General features: G+C 41.9%; 2 protein-coding genes, 1 long non-coding RNA gene and 6 other non-coding genes across 13 annotated transcripts; 1 reads left to right on the forward strand and 8 right to left on the reverse strand.

The window, feature by feature from the left end:
* Positions 1-604: 604 nt before the first annotated feature.
* On the forward strand, positions 605-15,067 carry arl2 (ADP-ribosylation factor-like 2). 4 transcript variants are annotated; one of them, XM_076724321.1, is made up of 6 exons: positions 605-1,312; positions 13,388-13,467; positions 13,727-13,837; positions 14,076-14,238; positions 14,365-14,445; positions 14,569-15,067. In XM_076724321.1, the coding sequence occupies exons 2-6, from the start codon at positions 13,403-13,405 to the stop codon at positions 14,701-14,703; spliced, it is 555 nt and encodes a 184-aa protein (XP_076580436.1). In that variant the 5' UTR covers positions 605-1,312; positions 13,388-13,402; the 3' UTR covers positions 14,704-15,067. The 4 variants fall into 4 exon arrangements, with proteins under 4 accessions (XP_076580436.1, XP_076580435.1, XP_076580434.1 ...); XM_076724320.1 differs by lacking the exon at positions 605-1,312 and adding an exon at positions 11,574-11,771; XM_076724319.1 differs by lacking the exon at positions 605-1,312 and adding an exon at positions 11,813-11,962.
* Positions 2,573-11,590, reverse strand: batf2 (basic leucine zipper ATF-like transcription factor 2). The gene is made up of 3 exons (XM_076724316.1): positions 11,496-11,590; positions 10,110-10,229; positions 2,573-6,641 (listed from the first exon to the last, which is right to left on the reverse strand). Exons 1-3 carry the CDS (start codon positions 11,583-11,585, stop codon positions 5,547-5,549), a joined length of 1,305 nt encoding a protein of 434 aa, XP_076580431.1. The 5' UTR covers positions 11,586-11,590; the 3' UTR covers positions 2,573-5,546.
* An 822-nt stretch (positions 15,068-15,889) lies between the features above and the next one.
* Positions 15,890-20,066, reverse strand: LOC143316712 (uncharacterized). Of its 2 annotated transcripts, none has more exons than XR_013076594.1 (12): positions 20,021-20,066; positions 19,395-19,431; positions 19,105-19,140; positions 18,685-18,822; positions 18,447-18,498; positions 18,008-18,055; positions 17,619-17,667; positions 17,350-17,407; positions 16,839-16,904; positions 16,593-16,656; positions 16,308-16,350; positions 15,890-16,130 (listed from the first exon to the last, which is right to left on the reverse strand). It is a non-coding gene; the product is annotated as an uncharacterized LOC143316712 (long non-coding RNA). The 2 variants fall into 2 exon arrangements; XR_013076593.1 differs by having other exon boundaries at positions 18,685-18,739; positions 20,021-20,050.
* On the reverse strand, positions 16,200-16,274 carry LOC143317529 (small nucleolar RNA SNORD31). Its single transcript, XR_013076674.1, has one exon. It is a non-coding gene; the product is annotated as a small nucleolar RNA SNORD31 (small nucleolar RNA).
* Positions 16,436-16,505, reverse strand: LOC143317530 (small nucleolar RNA SNORD31). Its single transcript, XR_013076675.1, has one exon. It is a non-coding gene; the product is annotated as a small nucleolar RNA SNORD31 (small nucleolar RNA).
* On the reverse strand, positions 16,726-16,795 carry LOC143317531 (small nucleolar RNA SNORD31). The gene has a single exon (XR_013076676.1). It is a non-coding gene; the product is annotated as a small nucleolar RNA SNORD31 (small nucleolar RNA).
* LOC143317532 (small nucleolar RNA SNORD22) lies at positions 17,093-17,218 on the reverse strand. Its single transcript, XR_013076677.1, has one exon. It is a non-coding gene; the product is annotated as a small nucleolar RNA SNORD22 (small nucleolar RNA).
* LOC143317528 (small nucleolar RNA SNORD30) lies at positions 17,492-17,561 on the reverse strand. Its single transcript, XR_013076673.1, has one exon. It is a non-coding gene; the product is annotated as a small nucleolar RNA SNORD30 (small nucleolar RNA).
* On the reverse strand, positions 17,870-17,934 carry LOC143317527 (small nucleolar RNA SNORD29). The gene has a single exon (XR_013076672.1). It is a non-coding gene; the product is annotated as a small nucleolar RNA SNORD29 (small nucleolar RNA).
* Positions 20,067-20,833: the final 767 nt, after the last annotated feature.

Below are 20,833 nucleotides of genomic sequence, written 5' to 3' on the forward strand. Positions count from 1 at the left end.
ACAGAACTTTAGGCTGAACCCTAAAAATGCTGCCTCAGTACTGACAGCGACTGGGTCACGGTCTTTCTTTCATTTTGACATTTCTTGCCATGTTTTTGCAGCTTCTTCTTAGCAAAATCATGGTTAATACAAAATAAATTCACTGACATGCTCCATTTTTTGTGTATAGCTCAGAATGATTTGAACCCTGACCAAAGATTTATATGGCTATGATTTTCTCCACAGTCCTGCTGACATTTATATCTCAGACACCCCTGTCAGATCAGTGTGTTTTGGTATCGTAAAAAAAAAACTTCCCACTAATCCGATGTGTTTAAAACCAAACTGTCTCCATTTTCACTGCAAACCTCCACTAACGTTGGGTACAATGTAATCAACCCTCATTCATTTGGTCAGTGCCTCACTTTGCCACACTCGCTTGTTTCAGTGGAAAAACTGTTACAATGCAGATTCATTGATAAAGGTTTTATTTTGCAAGCTACGACCGGATGCTCTCTCATCTCACGCTGACTGTCTTGCCGCTGGTCCCTCAGCCTAAAGGTGGTGCAAGGAGAGAGAGAGGAATGAGGCTCCTCACTGCGGATGACGCTATAGGATGGATTTATTTATTTATTTGCCTTTATTTATGTGGCATGGCTTTGCCTCTTAAAGATGGTTTAATTTTAAACAGATGCGTCATTAGTGCTCTCACTGCATCACCTCTGCTGAACGGCTTCACCCTGCTACGAAATATTTGCTCCTATTCTCCAGCAGTGCGCCGCTTTGACGCTCATCAGTGTTTGTCTGACTCCCCCCACTCCCCCCTCGTCTTCCCATTTTCCTCGCTTCCTATTTGAGGTGAGCGCGCGCACGTGTATGTATGTGTGTGTGTGTTGTTTGTGCTTGCACGCGGGGTTGTAGTGCTCTTTGAGGATCAAGTCCCATCCATTGTTCTTCTCTTCACGAGCCACTTGCTCGCTCTCTCTCTCTCGCTCGCTCTCTCTTGCTCTCGCGCCGGCGCACACATGCTCGCGCACTCAAAAGCGCAATTATCCACGCGATTCCATCTCCCTGTCAAAGTCACACCTTGGCTTGCAGTGAGTGTGTTTTGCTGGTGTGTTTGCGCTGCCAGCCTTGACGCCTCCTTACTGCTCCTCTCACCATAAACATACTAGGTCCTTAATCTTATATCCAGTACAAGGGCGTGCGTAATACCACGCGCCTGCGCCCCTTCCTCTCCTCCTGTATTCCCCCTCCTCCTCCTCTGTGTTGTGTCGCAGATGAGCTCAGCCGGTTGCCTTCAGGGAAAAACACCGGGGGGACCGGCAGTCCGGTAAGTGGCTGGAAGTGCTACTGGTCTGCATCTTGTTTACCAGAGGCTGTTAATAGTGGTCTGTTAACAATGACCAGTGGCAACAATGGCTCAAAGCACTATTATTGTGTTGTACTCTACAAGAACAGTGGACCAATCTTTCTAAAATCTCTTCAAATTTATACTCAATCTGCTAACATTTTAATTTCTAACAATAGGCTGTAATATCTAATATCAAGGCTAAAATGTCAAGGCTACTTCAGTCATGCTAGCAGCTCTATCAGGCTGTTTTTAAGCAACATGCTAACATAGCTGATTTTACATAGGTGTAATTTTTATTACGTTCACCGTCTTAGTTAAGCACGTGAGCACGCTAAGATTTTCTAATTAGCAAAAAACATAAAGTACAAATGAGGCACATTAAATTAAATCAAATTAGTAACGCTCACCTGCTGATGGCGCTGGTAGAAAGGTCAGGGGGTCACCAGCATTAGAGAGCTGGGATGACGTATTAGGCCAACCCGGAAGTTAGCATCGCCTCGATGACCTCTGTAAACAGCGGTGGATTTTTTTCCACTGGATTTTGGATTATTGCAGAAAATAAGACCTGTGGCAAATAAAAGATTAGGATGCTTTGTTCAGCAAGATAATCTTCACGTATGAACACTTTTAAGAGTTTTAAAGCATAAATGCAGAAGTAAAAAGCATGGTGGCATGACTTAATTGCCACCACCATTAAGCTTCCTACAACACTGTACTATGCACACTTTACTATACACTGATAAATCTACAAGTTGGAAAATTTGAGTTAGAATAGTTTGCAAGAAAGAGGCTGTAAAGGTGAACTAGTGTGTACGGATGTGCGCAGTTAGTCGTCTAGACGATTAAACATTGCTACCTTCGCTCGTCTGCGCCATAAATATTAGTTGGTTGAACTTATTACACTTTTATTAAAGCACACACTTAAATTACAGGATGGTGTGTTCATAATACATGGCAGGGTTTCAGTTATCTGGTAATTATTGTTTTTTAACTGGGAAAATCTGTCGACATCAGATGTTTTTAAGTCCTCACTCCACTAATCATGTCTGGTGAATTTAATTAGCAAGTTAGATGTGAAAATATCCCAGCTCTACACGCTGTTGACCCCCTCTGCTTCTCTGTCCACCCACTCTTATTCCTGTTCTGATTCGGTGAATTGGTGGTGATTGTTGGAACAATGGAAATATGAACTGAGAAGGTTTTGGTGAGTTATGTTTTGTCCCTGATTGAAGTGTGTTTTACAATAATAAAATTTCTGCAAATGGAGTGTGGTGGCTTTGGCAAGAGTGATAGTAACCATTTCTGGTTAAATAGCGGTGAAGACGAATCCCCTCTGGAGGTCGGCCTGGAGAATTGGGGTGAAGGCTGAACCTTTCTGGAGGTCGGGCTGGAGGCTGACGGTGTAGGCAGGTCCCCTCTAAAAGGCCCGTGAGGTGTCTCAGGAACAACAGCCAGCGGCAGGGAACCCAAGCAGCAAGCCAGTGTGAGGGCAACAGGTCTGGATACCGGCAGCAGGACTGGAGGTCGGCGTGGGACATGGTGATGTCAGGGGAACCAGCCGCTGATGAACCCCCACCACCAAGGAATACTGGAGGTCAGCAGTATCTGAGGATTGTTGCGGCTCTGGCTCAGATGATTGCTGTAACCCAGGGACTGGAGATGGCTGCAGCTCTGGCTCAGGGCAGTCAAAGGCAGGCAGGTTCGGTAACAAGAGGGCAGTCCAATAGTGAATGCTCGAGAGTCTTACAAAGAACAATCTGGCAATGAGTGAGGTGTGTGGGAGAGCAGCTTAAGTACTGGGCTGATTGGGAATGAGGATCAGGTGAGTGGGCAGGTGGGCGTGGCTATCAAGGAGAGTGTGAGTGGAAAAGCACCGGCTGAGCAGGTGAAGAGTGTGACAGCAGGTAAGAGACTGAAAGCACTTTGACGTCAATATGTCTATCCAAAGTGTGCTAGCATTTGCCACCATAAGATATCGGTCATACCAGACCAAATAAGGCGGAGTGCATCGAACTGATCAAGAATGTTTTAATGCAAATCAGTTTAACTTTTTGCAACAATAATGTGTTTGTAGTTATAATTGCAGTTATATGTATTGTAACTATAGTTATATTAAAATATTATTGTATTGTATCATAGACCAGAATTATAAATTGAACAAAAAGTGAAATAAAACTTTTAAAAAAAAAAGTTTTATTTGTAATTAGCTTTTCAATTGCAACCAGCATTACAGCATAAATATATTAATCCAGTGCATGATAAATACAAAATAGTCATAAGCTACACACCTATGCCTCACACTAAACACTGATATATTTCCGATATATCTACAGATAAAGTGTATATAAAGCAGAATAATCTATGTAAATCATCCTCTGAAAAACCAAAATCGTCATTTTTATACAATCATTGTGCAGCTACATCTCCTGACTTTTTATAAACAAATTACAATCCACCTTTAATTTCCTTACAGCAGTAATACAACCAGTTTGAGCAGCCCCGTCTTATGTCAGTTACATGGAGAGGGAGTGAAAAAATTAACTTCGACTCAGTTGAAATGAGCACAATCAGGGTATTGTTCATTATACAACTTCCTATCATTGCTATACTATTCTTATCAAGTTTAGACCCATTGGGTTGTTAGTGGACCATTATATGTGTGTCACTTAATGCCCCGTCACCATCATCATCCTTAATGAAACTGTCCCTGAGCACCTCATCACCTTATTCTGCAGTTTTCTAACTGCTCCTCCCTCACAGATCAGTGCAGGCCTGCTGTCAGTATACTGCGCGTAACAGCTAATCCAAAAATTTGTGATCTCATTCATACATTTGGATGGGACCGATCATGCAGTAACTTCAGACAAGGGTCTTGATTTGGCACACAAATTGTCCATGAAATCATAGCTGGACTTGACCACTAGGTGGCCAGAGGGCAAACATGAGCTGTGAGCTCCTACTGACCCTCTGTGGTTAATTAGTTGAGCACACATTTATGAAACAGATGATTAATACAGAGACTCAAACTATTTACCATTTGCAATAAAGAAATTACCACAAACCAAGAGACATACGTTCAGTCTTGGGACTTTGGGGCAGTTTGGGGGACAGTCACCCATTTTCTAGTTGTTCATCGACTCTTGCAAGCAAAGCCTCGCAAAAGATTTCTAGAATTAGAATTATATAGAGGAAGAATCACAGTAAGTTGAAGTAATGCAATTATATTATCTGAAGTGAAGAAGGAATAACATTAATCCATTTTGTATTAGGAAATGTAGAAAAGTAAATTGCAGTTTTTAAAAAAGTTAAAAACCAGCAAACTGACTGACTTTTTTCTTGGATTCCAATATGGCAGAACATAAATAATAGCAGCAAAATATGTGAGGAGAGTGCATGTGTTTGATTATCTACCTTGAGTACGGAAAAAGGAAAAGGGAAAAAAGAGAAAGAATGTTTCCTGGTGTTGAATCAAAATGACCAGAGCATGCAGCCAGACCAGGGCTGTGTGGTTAACTTTGGCAATTCCTATGTTCACACTGCGACGCAGATGGAAATTTCTCCTAATAACATTTCCTTGAAGTTACAAGGAAGTGAGTACTCCACCCTGTCTAAAATTACAAGTCAACGTTTTGAATGTTGAGTCAGTTTTTCAGTGCTTCGCCTCGTCTCTTTTGGAAGGCTTCTACCTGCGATTTACTGGAAAACAAAAAATCGTAATGCGTTCTGTTCACATTTCATCTAAAAGTGTATTAGCTATTATTTTCATTGAGTTTTGGCCTTTTGTCCAGCAAAGTTAGCAATTTTAGAAACAAATCAGACTCCAGCCTCTGAAACCTCATCTTTGCATTGTAAATGCACAATTTTGCAACACTAAAACACTAGAGTATCCCTTTAAGAAATAGAAAGCTGAATATGAGCAATAGCCCAGACATTTATTGGGCCCTTGGTTGATTTTATGATGTCAGGTTTTCCATACAGGCGTCATATGTATAAAGGTGTCTCATAAAACATTTGCATTTCACAGTCATTGCTGTAGCTGAGTTCTTTCAGAAGATCTCCATCGTCAAATGTCTCTGTGCTGTGATTTGGTATCACTTAGTCCAACTTGCTTGAAAAAACTGAGTATTGAAATGTATTAAATGTCTATTTTGGCACAAGGAAACTGGGTTTCCTTTGCTATGTGGCATGTAGTGCTACTGCTAATTAGTCCCATTTATTGTAGTATCCAATCGTTGACCTCTAAGAGCTCAGAAAGGGAGAGATCTCTTGAGGGATCTGCCAATGGTGGCAGCAAGGGCAGGGGTTGAGAGAGAGGACCATTAAAGCTGCTGGAGGTAGTCTGAGGCTCATTAAGGGGACTCGGGACAGTGAGCATGGAAAGCAGAGACGTGGAACTGGAACTTGGTTTTAAGGCAAAAGCAGGGGCCGGAGACGGCTCCAGGTTTGTCTGAGGGGACACTGAGAGGGACTGAAGAGCGGGACCTGATGGTAAAAGAGAACGTGGTGAACTGGAATTGACTGGTTTTTCTCTGAAGTGACCTGGATGAAGCTGGGGCACATTCATGGGACAACCTTGTGCTACTAGACCTGTGTTCTCTGCCACCACATGGGAGTAATGGGGCACTACATTAGATGAAGCAGTTAGAAAAGAGGCTTGTTTGATTAGAAAGCTGTCCAGTGCACCAAGGGTAGGGAAACAAGCATCCGCTGACAGCGAAGAACCCTCATGGATGGTGCCTTGCCTTGATTGAGGCCGAGCAGCTGCGGTGAAAGAGCTGGAGGGTACTGGGTTTGAATCGATGCTGGTGCAGACAGGTCTAACATTTGTTGGCCTTGATGTGATTAGAGAAGGAGGCTCATTGCAAAACAAAGAGTGAGCAGCTGGGACAGAATAAGGAACAGTCATAGAGCTGGAGGAAGTGAAGAGTTTGGAAGACGAGTTGCTAGTTGAGGCTAATGTAGTTGTTGGAGCAGCAGTTGAAGATGAGAAATGAGGGCCTCCGACACATTCAAGGTTTTGAAGACCCAGGCTGGAGGTTGGGGAGGTAGAGACTGAAGGGGAAGCAGCTTGAGAGGAGGCTGAGGCCTGAGGAGGGACAACAGGAGGGCTGTAGCCGGATTGACAGTCTACTGAGGGGGATAGCGAGAGGCGGGTTGTTGAGCTGGAGCTGGAGCTGGATGTGGCGCCTCGGAGGCAGCAGTTAGGCTCATGGCGATCCAGAGCCGTCGTGTAGCGGTGGAGGTCTCTTTTCAACGAGGCAATCTCCTTTTGAAGAGCTGAATTCGATCTCTCCAGACTCTGGAGCTCCTAAGGAGAAGAAAGTAAAGGGAAAAAGGAAAGTAGATTTGGGTAAGATAGAGATTGGGGGGTAGAAATACAGAGATGAACACAAGAGGAGATAAGAGGGTCAGAAATGACAAAATAGTCAGTGTCAAGTTGAGTCAGGTATATCTTTATTATCCCTAAGTGTGGCACTCACCAGCCATAAAAACTGATTAAAAACATACATCAAAAGACAATAATAAACGCAATCCCATCCCACCCACATCATCTCACTCCAGGCCTGTCTTGTACTGTAATGAAACACTACAGCAAAGCTTCGCTAATGACACTCTTCTTGAAGGCTATTCTCAGCCAGCCATAGAGCCGATGATGTGCGGCCAGAGTCAGAACCTCGAAGGAGAACTGAAATATTGCTCTTAAGTGCCAATACTGCGAGTTCATCAAGAAAGCAGAGGGTAGGTGGTGGAGACAGCAAAATAAAACCTGTTCCTATTAAGAGTTTCCAGAGATGGTTTCTCCTGGTTTATCAGTAGTACTAAACTCTAACTTTTATGGCCTCTTTAAGTTTCAGTACAGTCTGGATACACTTCAGTAACAGGCTCAGCCACTATTTATCTCCATTGAGCATCAGTAACTGTGAGTACGGAAGTGAATAACACTCATAAGAATAGGGTTTCCCTTCAGGAAGATTTCATTTCTGCTATATTCCTCTAAAGGTCACAGGGTCACAGTCAAACTAGCTGTGCTCTGCAGCTGTGCGTCACAGGCGATGACATCCACTGTGTAGCTTTTGTAAGTCAAACTGGTGGGAGGAATGGAGAGTGTATTGGTTTCGTCACTGGTGGGACGTCAGTGCAACGGCGAGGATTTTTCAATATTGTCATTAGTGTGATAAAAGTTTTAGCATATTAAAAATAATGTCCTTTACTGTGGCCATAATACACAGGTAGAGGGCTGCGCACATAATCATAGACCTGGAGTTACATCCACTAATTAGTATTTTCCTCACTATGCCACCGACTCCTGTAATACGAAGATCTGGCGGTTACATTATAAGCAATGCATGCTAATTTCTCTGTTGTTGGCTGCAAGGACCAACACAAAAGTCTCACTCTCACCATCTTATAACAGTTATTTCATTTTTTCCTGCCTATCTGTTTGGCTGAGATTTACTGATCAGTGAGCACTGACTTGGAATGAAGTTGGTTCAATGTAAAAAAGAAATAGCTTTGATGGAGTAAACCACTTTTGCCATGTAGCTGTAGCTGAGCTTGCTACATTTCTCTGGAGGTAGCTTCAGTCTGGTGAAACTTCATTTAATGTAGAGTTACTGGTAGCTTAGCTCACTACACTTTCCGAGTAACTTGCGCAACCCTGGTGTCTGTTGCTGCTGTATGTAAATGTACTTAACAGTCAGGCCACTGACAGTCAGTGGCCTGGCTGTTGGATTTACATAATATACTTATGGTTTTCTGCCAAATAAACACTGTTAGGATGCCCAATTCTACCATTATCTGACTCTGAGAATGAGTCACATTACATTTAATAATTAACCTACATGATGGGGCAAAGCACATGTCTACTTCATATTCATTCCTATTCAGAGCCAATAAACGCATACATTTTTTAAACCTTTCTCTATTTCTTAGATGTGTAGCCTTGCATTGTTATAGTGTAAAAAGAGGTACAATCATGTTTTGAGGGGAATACTACTGTTTTTTTGAGTGGTACTGTGATATACTGTCACCCTAAAAAAATAAATAAATAAATATAATACTGTGATATAAATTTTAGGTCATATCTGCCCATCCCTAGTTTGTGGCAGAGACACTTCTTTGAAATGAGCACGTGGAAAATGCACAACAGAAAGAGACGAAGAGAGACAGAAAGTGAAAGTCTGGACTTCTTCCACACAGACAGCAAACACACACCCATTCACAAATCCAGTAAACACACACTTATCCAACGTGTTCTAACAGATAATGTAGGAAGAAAATAAAGCAAGCTATAAGCACTGTCGAGCAGAACCGCCTTCAACCATGAGGTTAGGTGCTGCACAGTAAACTGGATTTCATACTGTCTTAATGAGATTGATACAACACGTTTTATGTGTCCTCAAGATCAGATCTGACTGTTATTATTCATTGAGACACAAAACCACATTAAGATGAACACTACAGAGGAACAAATCATGTGTTTAGCTGCACAGAAACCTGTTAGAAAGGACATCTTAATACAGTAATCAATCATCGATTACCGAGAGCGAGACGAGATGATCGATACCACTTTCATGTCTGTCTGCTAAATACGACGCTAAAGCCAGGAGATGGTTAGCTTAGTTTAGCTTAGCTTAGCGTGAAGACTGGAAAAAGGGAGAAACACCTTGCTAAAAAGGTAACAAGATCCACCTACAGCACCTCCAAAGCCCACTTATAAACACATTATATCTCCTTTGTTTCATCTGTACACAAATAGTAGTGTAAAAAAGGTAAGTTGAGGTTTTACAGGTGGTTATGTGTCAGGCTATTTCATGGCGCGGAGCAGTGACTTGCTGACCCGCAGCTTTTTGTGTTGACAAGTTTTTGTATGGATTAAACAAATTACATATAATTTATTAATTCGTGGGCTATAGAGGTGCAGGTAGATGGATTTTTTTGCCTTTAGATATAACCAGGCTAGCTGTTTCCAGTCCTTATGCTAAGCTAAGATAGCCGACTCCTGGCAGTAGCTTCATATTTACTGCACAGACATGAGAGTAAGGTCAATCTTCTCATCTAACTCCCAGCAAAAAAGCCAATAAGTTCATTTCTCAAAATGTCAAACCATACAGTATCAGCAACAATGCCACCTGTGTGTGGTTTGTATTTGACACAACTGCCTGCAACTGTCCTTCAACACCATGTTTGAACAATTAGTCCTGTTAACTTCATTAAATCACCATCAAAGATTTTGGACCTTAAAGGAAGCATCACCTCTTGCTTTTTCAGAGGGATGACAGTATTCTTGGAGGATGAAATTATGCCTGAAATTTAAAAGAAATATATCCCTGTGCGTGTGTGTGTGTGTGTGTGTGTGTGTGTGTGTGTGTGTGTGTGTATATGTTACACCACCTGTGGAATTTGTCCCTCAGGGGAAAAAAAAAACACAGGAAGGGACACACAAGAAAGGAAAAATAGGCGGGACTGTGTGTATGTGTGTGTGTGTGTGTGTGTGTGTGTGTGTGTGTGTCTAGGGCAGAGGGAGGAAAGGATTGGCCTGTGGGACGGGCAAACAAGTGGGAGTGAAGTCCTTCTTCTAAAGCAGACTATTTACAAGAAACGGCTATGAGCATGCTGACAGATTACACAAGACACACACCACCAGTCACACAGCCTGTGTGTGTGTGTGTGTGTGTGTGTGTGTGTGTGTGTTTGAAAGAGAGACAGAAAGTGACAGAAGCACAGTGCGATGGTTAAAGGAAGGAGAGAATGGAGATGAATGAATGTTTCGAACCTCGTGGAGTTCATCCGCTCTCTGCGTCTGTTTTCTCCGGCTCCTCCTCGCAGCGTCTCGGTTCTTCTCTTGTCTTTTTGTCCCTCTCCTTCCCGTCGGTTGCCCCTCTCCTTCTCTCTCCTGTAAAGATGTAACACACAGACGCACCCTTCCAGCATTAATCACAGTATATATGCTGAGTCTGTGTGTTTTCTAAGAGCAGATTTCTCTTGCGGTATCCCCTGCTGCTTTTTAGGAAATGTTCTGTTTTTTAAGGCAGATGTATAGTATTGTTTGATTCTGCATGATGTTTTGAAAGATTTCCCAGTTCATAAGGTCATGAGACAAGCTTATCACATGAAATTGCATGTGTTCTCTCTGTTAAAGCAGGAAGTTGTTTTGTACCTTGTGATGCTTCACTCAGGAGGAAAGCAGAAAAGAAAAAAGTCAAACGTAAAAGCTAATTTAATGAGCAGCAAATGAAGTTTAGACGTGAAGGTAAATTGTCAATTTGCTCTAAAGCCTATGAGGCGATTTCTTCCATCGCTGACTCTTATTTCTTCATCAACAGGATCCAAAATAGGACCAGGAAGCACCAATTACTTTACCTGCATTAAATGTTTATCCGGGTCACTTTCCCTGAAAACCAGATAACTTGCATTCATTTAGATGTCATCAGATTGGAAGTGCACCAACTCACCCACTTCAGGGCTGAAGCCAATAGTCAATATCATTATCACACACGAGAACTGCTGCTAACTGTTCTAACTGCATTGTGTATTATGGGGTACAAAGAGGCACATATGGCACATATGTTGAGATCTATTTATACTGATTTATTCTATTTCAAGTATTCTGGGGCCATTTTTGCCTTTACTCAATAATGGATAGTTGAGAGGTGACAGAACAAGGTAAGACAGAGAGGGGAGTGGGAGGTTGACATGCAATAAATGTCCCCTGCTGGAGCTGAACTGGGGCTTTGCAATCACAGCATATGGTGTGTGTCTCTTTATAACTTGTTGGGAAACCCATTACCCATCATAGTCTATTATAGGGACCTGGGCTGTATCTAAGGTGCTACATCGTGGGTTGATTGATCTCAGAGTGATTTGATAACAGAAAACAAGTTACAATGTGCTTTGAAAAAGGCAAAAACGTGAAATGCATGGATCAGAGTGCAGTCAAATGGACACAAATAACATGAAAGGAATAGTTTGGGTGATTATTCCCATTTATTCCCATAATATTTCTATAAAATGTATACTTCTAGCACAAGAGTTACCCAGTATTTTAATGCAAGTTTGTATCACAAATCGGTATTACAGTAATCAAACACTTGTACACGGCAAGAGTGTTAATATGATTTGATTATAGTTCATTTTGGACTGATTGATAACTGAAACTCACCGATCCAGCGGTGGTACTGTGGCTCTCCTCGTTTGACAGCGAGTCAGGGCTGTTGGGCTCGTACCCGGTGTCCATGAATAATGGGGACATCTCTTCCTACGGCAGCAGACAGACCGACAGACCGTCCACGGGCAGGATGAACCTTCACCCAGCCCGGATCATCCGTGCAGCGTTCCCGCAAGTAGAGTCGGTACCATTCAAACCATGACGTTGGCGCACGATCTGCAGCTTGGCGTAAACTCTGGATGAAAACCAATCAGTGCAGGCAGGAAGGAGGTAAGGCTGGATCTCCGTGGGGTAAGATAATGTCTGCTGGTTGCTTGGTGACTTGTCGCGTCTGTCGCGCTGTGGGGAAGCGCTCAGCCGGCGTGTCTGATGGCTTTTGAGCAGGAGGCTTGGCATCAGAGAGCCGATGATGCAACACGATGCTTTCGGTTTCTCATTATTTTAAACTGACCCGTTGCGAGGTAAGGCTGGCGGGGCTGTGCTGCCTTCACGTGGAGTATGTTAGTCTCTGTTTTCCGAGTCTCCGGTGGTAAAGCAGCGCTTGAAGCAGCAGTGTTTAGAACCGGACAGCTGATAAAAGTCGTTTTGTTTTTCAAATATCTGCTGTTGTTTTTGTTTGTTTGTTTGTTTGTTTGTTTGTTTGTTTGTTTTTAAAACTAAAAAAGCAGGAGAATGAATCAATCTAATTCACGTCAAGCATGATTTACATCCAATCTGTTTGAGTCTTTATTCTGCAGCTCTTCACCTATTATACTTACAAATTTCACCCTGGTTTTCGAGAATTCTTACCTAAGTATATTTTTCCATCAGTATCAAGCAGCTATGTTGCCTTACAGTAAATGTGTGGTTAACTACAGTATACATGCTAACAGAAATTCTTGACAGCACGTGAACTCATCATAATGAATGAATGGGAAAAGATGCTTTGGGACAGGAACAGGTCGGGGTAGTCTGACCAATTTAAGAAATGGGTTGCGCCTCCCTCACGTGCGGGGGATTTTTCAAGTGACTTTGCCAGGAAATGAATGACCTAACCCCCAGACAACATCCAACAGCCTTTACTGGTTCTCCGCAGGAAATGATGTAACTGAAGATAGAAGGAGAGCCGTTCTTGTGCCAACCATGCACAAGGCTTAATGTCTTTAAAGCAACTCCAAATATCCAAGCTAGTTTTTACTGTTTGGTCATATTCATGATCAGTTTATAATGAGGTAAAATCACATATCCAGAAAGCTGAACTCTCAAAATATCCAACTAAAATACAAATGTAATATTAAAATTCATTATTTTTGGGTATTCCTACATGGAAACCCTGTGAAAAGATTTTTTGTATTGTTTGTTTATTTAGTATGCATAAGAATTGGAAAAAGAAAAGGTTTTGGATTGCAGGATGTTTTTGAACTGTTTTAAAATGTTTGTAGGGGGCTAACAGAACTTTTTACAGTGTCTTGCATAAATGTAGGGCATGTTTTCTCTTTGTGGAAACAGTATCAGCTGTGTTACTGTATCTTCCAATTCATTCTGTATTCTTTGAAATACAGCGGTACATTCTGAATATTTTTGGAAACAAGCTGTGACAGATCATCTCCGGATTGCGTAATCAAATGTGTAATTCCAAGAACAGACACACAGGGGCGCCAAACGTACAAAAACACGCGTCTACACCACGGCCACACCTTAAAAGTGCTCACCGACCAATCACCCAGCTTCGAAAGTCTCAAACCAATCAACGTTCGTTTTGTACCCAACAGTCCAATTGGTGGTTGCGTGGGGCGGGATTATTTTCACAGTTTCTTCCTGGTTCACAATGCTTTTGGATGCTAAATATCTTTCATACAAACTATAAATCAGTTACGGTAGCCTCTTTTTTTATAACTGTACTACAGCGGGACATCGTCACGATGGGTTTGCTGACCATTTTGAAGAAGATGAAGCAGAAGGAGCGGGAGATGAGACTGCTAATGTTGTATCCTTTAACAGTTTAACGTTACTAGCTTAGCTGGAGACAAAGTATTCAAATATCAACGTGATAATAACTTTATGTGTCAGTAACATAAGAGCCGCGAGCACCAATTTATATCTGCGTATGGATAGATAATATACAATAACTGTTGTATGCTAGTGCCGTTTGTCTCGCGCATTTTGTGCTCTATCATGCTAACGTGCTAGCTATCAAGCAGCGTTAGTTAACCAGGCTATGAGTTTCTTTAACTTGGCTCGTGCAGAGGTCTGGACAACGCGGGCAAGACGACCATCCTGAAGAAGTTTAACGGAGAAGACGTCAGTACCATCTCCCCGACACTGGGCTTCAACATCAAAACACTAGAACACAGAGGGTAACGCGCGCGCCTTCACACACGCGCATATACACAGGATGTGCTGTCTTTGACCTAAACTTCACACACGTTACGTATGAATACCACGCAGAATCAAAGCTTAACACTCAGGTCACATCCACCAAAAAGTCCACATTCACACTGTCAGTGTTCATCCTGCACCTCCGTTCACAGTGAGCACCTCGTGGTAAGTAACTGTATTGTTAAATACCAAATTGTCGTTCTGTGCGTTTTCTAGGTTTAAGTTGAATATTTGGGATGTGGGAGGTCAGAAGTCACTGCGCTCCTACTGGAGGAACTACTTTGAGAGCACAGATGGGCTGGTGTGGGTGGTGGACAGCGCAGACAGACTGAGACTGGAGGACTGCAGGCAGGAGCTCAGTGCACTGCTGCTGGAGGAGGTACACACACACACACACACACAAATACACTTTCTATTATCACAACTAGACTGATTAATAATACTAAAGGACTGTCTTCTTAACTATTATAACATTGTCTGTACTTGCATCTTTTCCTTCATGCAGAGGTTAGCTGGTGCAACGCTGCTAGTGTTTGCCAACAAACAGGACTTACCAGGAGCCCTGTCCAAAGAGGCAATACGAGAGGTGACGTTCATACCCCTGTTCCAAGTCTAATTTCACTGATGTCGCCGGTGCTGATTTAAGGTCTTCATGTCATATTACAGTTGAATTATCACAGTGTGTGTCCTCGCTGTGTCTGTCCTGCAGGCGCTGGCCCTGGATGAGATCAAGAGTCATCACTGGTGCATCATTGGCTGCAGTGCAGTAACGGGAGAGAATCTGTTAGCTGGAGTGGACTGGCTATTGGACGATATCGCTGCAAGGATCTTCACCACTGACTGACTTGTGTACCTGATTTTTTTTTTTTTTAAATAAACAGCAACTTCTCGTTTGGAGAGCTCTGACGTATATCTGGGCCCCGTTATTGGACTTTGGAGATCTGAAGCCGCTGCGACATACAGACATCTGCACAGTCTGTATCCATGATTACAGGAACCACACCTGGCTTTTACATTTGAGATATTTGATTCAGGTAGTGTGTAGAAAGGACAGAATTTGTCCAAATGTTTTAGTAAATTCACACATACTGAAAACTTGTTTACTGTACTCACATGAATCCTCAGTTGGCTCCTGCTTTTATACTTCATTGTTCAGACTGTCAGATAATTTGTGCCTCACTTGTTCTTTAATAAATTTAAATGCCTACTGAATTAATATTGCTGTGTCACTGTTGAAAGGCACGGGTTCATCAAGTACATCCTCAGACATGCTCACACACACAAAGTCCACATCATTCTCTCACCCATTTTGGTTTTCTTTGATCTTTAACTTGTATAATTTGTTCCCAACCTCAAAAAGGATCATTTATTTCTAGGTTATTTCAGGATCCTCTCAGTATTCCTCAGTTACTTTAGATCCACTCTTAAGAATGTTGTTTCACCTTTGATTTGATCATGGATGTAGTTTCCTGGTGTTAGCCGACATCAGGAAAGAGCCATGAGTAAATCCACTGTTCACAAATCTGTGTGCAGTTTAGAAACTGCCATTGCTTTTATAATCCATGCTGATGGATTTTTATTCCTCCTCAGCTGACATCAGGGGACTCGGTATGTATGCACTCATCAATTGGTACATCTTGTGATCATCATTTACATGACTTCCAGCTTTTAAAATGTAAATCTTTCCTTACAATTTTGGAAGTTAATCACATTCGGGCTCAGCCTGCAGGATCTGAAAACCCTCTGAAACCCCTTTTATGTAGTTTGGCCTAAATTAAGAGCTGGATAATCAAAATACAGCTGAGTGCAATATCCACATTACAGGAGCTGCAGATTCTTTGATAAATGTATCATGCCATTATAAATGAAGTATTGTGGTGCTACAAGTCATTCTGGTAGCTGCAGATCAACTGTATAGCTCTTACTATGCTTACAACTTTGGGTGAGTAGTTGTCACAGTTTTTCCTCTGTTCAAGCTTGTCATTGGTCTATGAGAAGCTTGAATACATTATAAGACACACAATATAAGCTGTACTGAAATCTGTATTTTATTTGAAGTTTCCACCATTTAACTTTCCAGTTACCTGGAAATGCACATCGTCAGGTCGTTACAAAACATAATTCAGCAGCAGTCCTGTTGCTCAGTTAGGATAAATGTAGTGTCGAGTGCCAGGGTCTGTCTTTGTCGCTTCATCTTTAGACAAACTGCAGCAATTGTGTTGCAACCGAGACGGCTGAGAGTTACGATGGTACCCAAATTCAGTCCCGAGTCTGCAAAGGAACACATCTTAGAAAGGGGTGGCAAAAACCTCAATGCTCAACTAAAAATGTTCATTACAGTGTTGATCAGAGGGGATACCAATCAGTCATGAATCTTCAGACTGGGGCGGTAATAAATAACTCATCACTTCTAAACTAAGCTTTCAAAATTAAGTTTGAAATCCTTACCAAATGCTGCCCAAAAGCAGTGGGCCCAGCTGGACTGAAGACACTATTAAAAAAAGAAAAAAGGCATCTGTCAAAATGTGTACAATACAACCAACACACAAAAAATAAATAATGCTTCTAGTCTTGTGATCAGAGGGGATACCAATCAGTCATGAATCTTCAGACTGGGGCGGTAATAAGAAACTCATCACTTCTGCTTAAATGTACACATGTAACTGGAAATATCAACAGTTCCATCTTCTGAAATCTGCCTCCCAATTCAAACCACAATGTTTGAAAACTCACCAATCGTGGGCGAACTGAGCAAAAGATCAGGACCATGTGATGACTTCATGCTGCAAAACCGAACCTGCCACAAGAGACGAGGGTTACTCATCCAGTGTGAGGAATGTGAACGACAACATTTAAGACGCGTGTGATCAGAGGGGATACCAATCAGTCATGAATCTTCAGACTGGGGCGGTAATAAGAAACTCATCACTTCTGCTCAACAACTGCCAGCGAGTGTGACCGCGCTGACCAGATACATACCTCAACTCTGACACGCTGGGGCATTCATGACCACTTCCACATCCTCAGGTCAGCTTTTATGTGAAACTTTAAAAAGAAATAAATGCAAGTCAATAACAGTCTACCGTATACCAATGGTACTGCTAACATTTCATGTGTGTTTATGTTTGCTGCTCTTCTAAAGATCAGCCCTAAATCAAATCTGCACCAAATCACAACAAGCACCTGGACTTTACAGAAAATTCAACCTTTGTCACATCCGTGTCAAGTTCGTTTCCATTCAGACTGTTGGTGCCCCAACGGGTCTTCCCCTTATTGCCATGGTAACGCCAGTGGGTTCACCTTTTCAGGTTCTGGCATTGACACATGGCGTAAGACGTGTGCGGGTGTCATCATGAAGGAAACGATGCAATGTGACATTTGCAGCCAGACTTTATAAACTGGTTCAATTCCCACCATTTGGGGCCTGTCATGTGATTTGGGCTCTAGAATGACACTTGTGCCCTGGTGGTTGCACTGAGCATTCACTCACCTTGGCTGACACCTTTGGGGAGAAGATGGCATCTTCTGAATTTCCCAAAGCCAGATACCTGCAACAGATGACACTACGAGGTCAATATGGCGATATGGTAAGCGTTTGCTTTTTTTTAAAGCCTTCTACAGTTAACTTTTGCTGATGTCAGATATTCCATTTCTCAACAGCAGTTCAGACGAACGAGATTCCAAATATATCTCATCACTTTCAGCAAGTCTGTTAATAAGCGCCATTGGGGATGTAATAGTGACTTGATGACATCTTACCTTCAACTCGAACACCTCAGTCATGCTGCTGAAGCGGCCAATTAATCATCTGTTGACAGAAGACAAAGTTTCATTATTGCACATTAAAAGAAACTACTTATTGTCATGTACAAATTGTCCAAAATAAAACACTGGTTACACAATTAATCACGATGCAACATGGCAATGTTAAACCGAACAATTTTTAAATTTAACTGGATCAAACACATTAAATGGTGAGTTCAAGGGAACAGATTTGGTGAATAAATGCAGTTGCTCAGATGTTCGTGTCGTTTCACATCGGTTCAAAGTGAGCTAAGTATCATCATCATTGGAACTGCATTATGAAAAGAAACATCTTCTCTGGGTGCACTTAATGAGTCAACAAATAAAACAAAAAAAACCCTCACCATGTGACGTCAGCGGGTGCTCTCCTCTTCCAAGTATCCACTCAGTCTCTGCATGAGAAAGCAGCCTTTCAGTAGAGTTCAACAATAATCTCTCGTGGCACAATGAGATTCAAACGTTTGATCAGTGCTTTGGTGACAAACTGCCATGTGACATTAGTCGTCCAGGCATTTGATGGGTGTTACCCCATTTCATCCTTTCAAACGGTCAGAAACACCTTGCCTTTGACTCAGCATCGAAGGAAACTGGACTTCTTGTTCCAACTGAGCTTATTGGTGCCGAAGAAAACTATATTAGAGCACACATGCTCAGATTTGGTTGCTGCTCTACACTGAACCGTATACTTGATTTGTGCTATTTCTTACGTCAAATAACACTTCTGATGCACTGCAGGAAAGGTATTTCTGATAACGTCATAAACACAATCATGTTAAGACTCACATGTTCATCCATGCCATGTCCTCCTCCCTGAAACTTTGCGTCGAACTCCCACCTGGCAGAGAAAACACCAGAAGGTGAATCACATGCTTACTAACAACACATTGTGTATTAGTTCACCTGTGAGGAATCAGATTAAAGGCTGACATCACTCGAATCAGGCATATGCTTGTCATTAATTATAATCATCATGTTAAGACCCCACAAATGAATACTTAAAACAGATCAATCTGTCACTCACCAGTGTGCAGTCCAGTCGCTTTGAAGAATTCGGTGAGTGGACAGTGCAGACCAGCCTACAGAGACAACTGGTGGTTAGCCATAAACTGGGGTGTGAATCTGGCCTTGGGTATTTTGAAGGGCTGATCAGATCAATAACCTAGCATCACAAAAATCAGGCATATGCTTGTCTGTTATAGAGCAAATGACAAGTACTTATAACCAGAGTTGTGTTTTGGCCTTATTTCAGTATGTTGGAGCCCATGTGCTACTCAGAATCTGGTAAAGAAGTTTCTTCAAAGGCTGATTCAGTAAGAGAGAGTTCAGAGATTCATCACAGCAGCACTGAGCAACTATAGAGCCAATCACAGGCTGACTGACAACAGCAAAACTACCAATATTACCATTTTTGATCAATTTCAATAGAACATTTTCTAATTACCTTATGTGGGAGAGTTCTGCCACGTCCCCCTCACACCTAAATAACAGGAAAAAAAAAAAGAAGCATGTCACATGTTATAAGGGCAATTTCAGATGTGCACACTTGTAAGAGCTTCATGCTACTCAGTATTTGACAGATTAAGTTTCCTCAAGACAGATTCAGTGAGAGAGTTCAAATGGGACATCACAGTAGCATGAAGCTCCATGTTAGGCCATGCTATGCTACATTTAATCTACATCTATTATTAAAGTATATCTAATTTAATACTGTAAACGGGTCAAAGAAATTACCTTTGCAGCAAGCAGTCTCTGGATCCTTCTCAGCCATCTAGAAAACAATATGAAATGATAGCTTTAGCACTGCAGCTAGCAAGTTAGGGTTCCACGGCCGGCCAACACGTGACTGCTCCACGCAACGTGTTCCGGACATGAGTCGAAAGACTTAATATAATTTAAGTGTCTCACATCAGAATAATTAAGTGCAATCACAGTAATTCAGTACAGGTCTGTGAAAGTTATCATCATTGAGAGACACTGCTAGCAGCCACCGGAAAAATTGGCGGCCATTTCTTGAATGAGCTTCATGAAAGAGTTAATCTTACGTTGTCTAACAAATACTACATGCACCATGTAGAAAACATATTGTCGTTTCTGTTAACAAAACTAATCAGATTAAATTACTACGTTTTAGTGCCAGATGGTGAAGGATTGTGACCTTCAATCTGGTCGGTGCAGTACTGTAACCCTGCACACAAGTTGATAGCTAAATTGCTGTAAACACGTTGGAAAGGACAACCTATAATTGCAGATATATGCTATATTGTCAAAACAATATCTATTCAATGCTACAACTTATCTACTAAAATAGAAAAATGTGCAACTGAATCAACACTAACAAGCAATATACGTCGTCTTACCTCCGATAGAAGAGATGAGGAAGTGGAAGAGGAAGCCGGTCCGTTTGCTTTTTATGTCGCGCCTGAAGGACTCCTCCCACCCGGCAAACTTTCACTGGGAAAACGGCTCAAAAATTCTAAAGAGCCACATTTAGCTTTGGACAGATCTAACTTGACAGAGGAAACTGTTATACATGTGCGAACTCGCCTTTTGTACAGCGAGGACTTTAAATGGAGCTGAAAACAAACTTGTGGAACGTGTGAAGGTATTTTTTTTTTTACTACGTCATTTCCGCGAAGAAAAAGCAACGTTTTTCACATCCGCAAGGTGGCAGCAAAGATGCGGAAACGGGTTGTGCGCAAAATGTCAGACCTTCAGTCTGCTGAACAATATCTTCTGCCCAATAAATCAATTGAAGATTTATTGACCGTAATACTTTCGAAATTGTTGGCAAAGTAAAAGAAATTGACTGTGTTTATTAATAGTAATAACATCAGGAATATGAACCACACGTTCTCTCTCTCTCTCTCTCTCTCTCTCTCTCTCTCTCTCTCTCTCTCTCTCTCGTCTGTGTTGTGCAAATAACAAAACTTCATCCACACAAAAACAGTTGCTATCACAAAGCCACCAGACTCCATTTGCAAAAACTGTCATTTTATCATTGTAAAACACACTTCAGACAGGAACAAAATAAAACTCAACAAAACCATTTTGGTTTGTCTGTCCAATCTTCCAACAATCACCAAATCTTGTTTTGTCAAAATAAACCTTTAGTTCACCCCGTTAGATCTGAAAATACTGGGAAAAGAGCAAGAGGGGGACATCAGGGAAGC

Source organism: Chaetodon auriga, chromosome 24 (assembly GCF_051107435.1).
Source record: "Chaetodon auriga isolate fChaAug3 chromosome 24, fChaAug3.hap1, whole genome shotgun sequence".
Lineage (NCBI taxonomy): Eukaryota > Metazoa > Chordata > Actinopteri > Chaetodontiformes > Chaetodontidae > Chaetodon > Chaetodon auriga.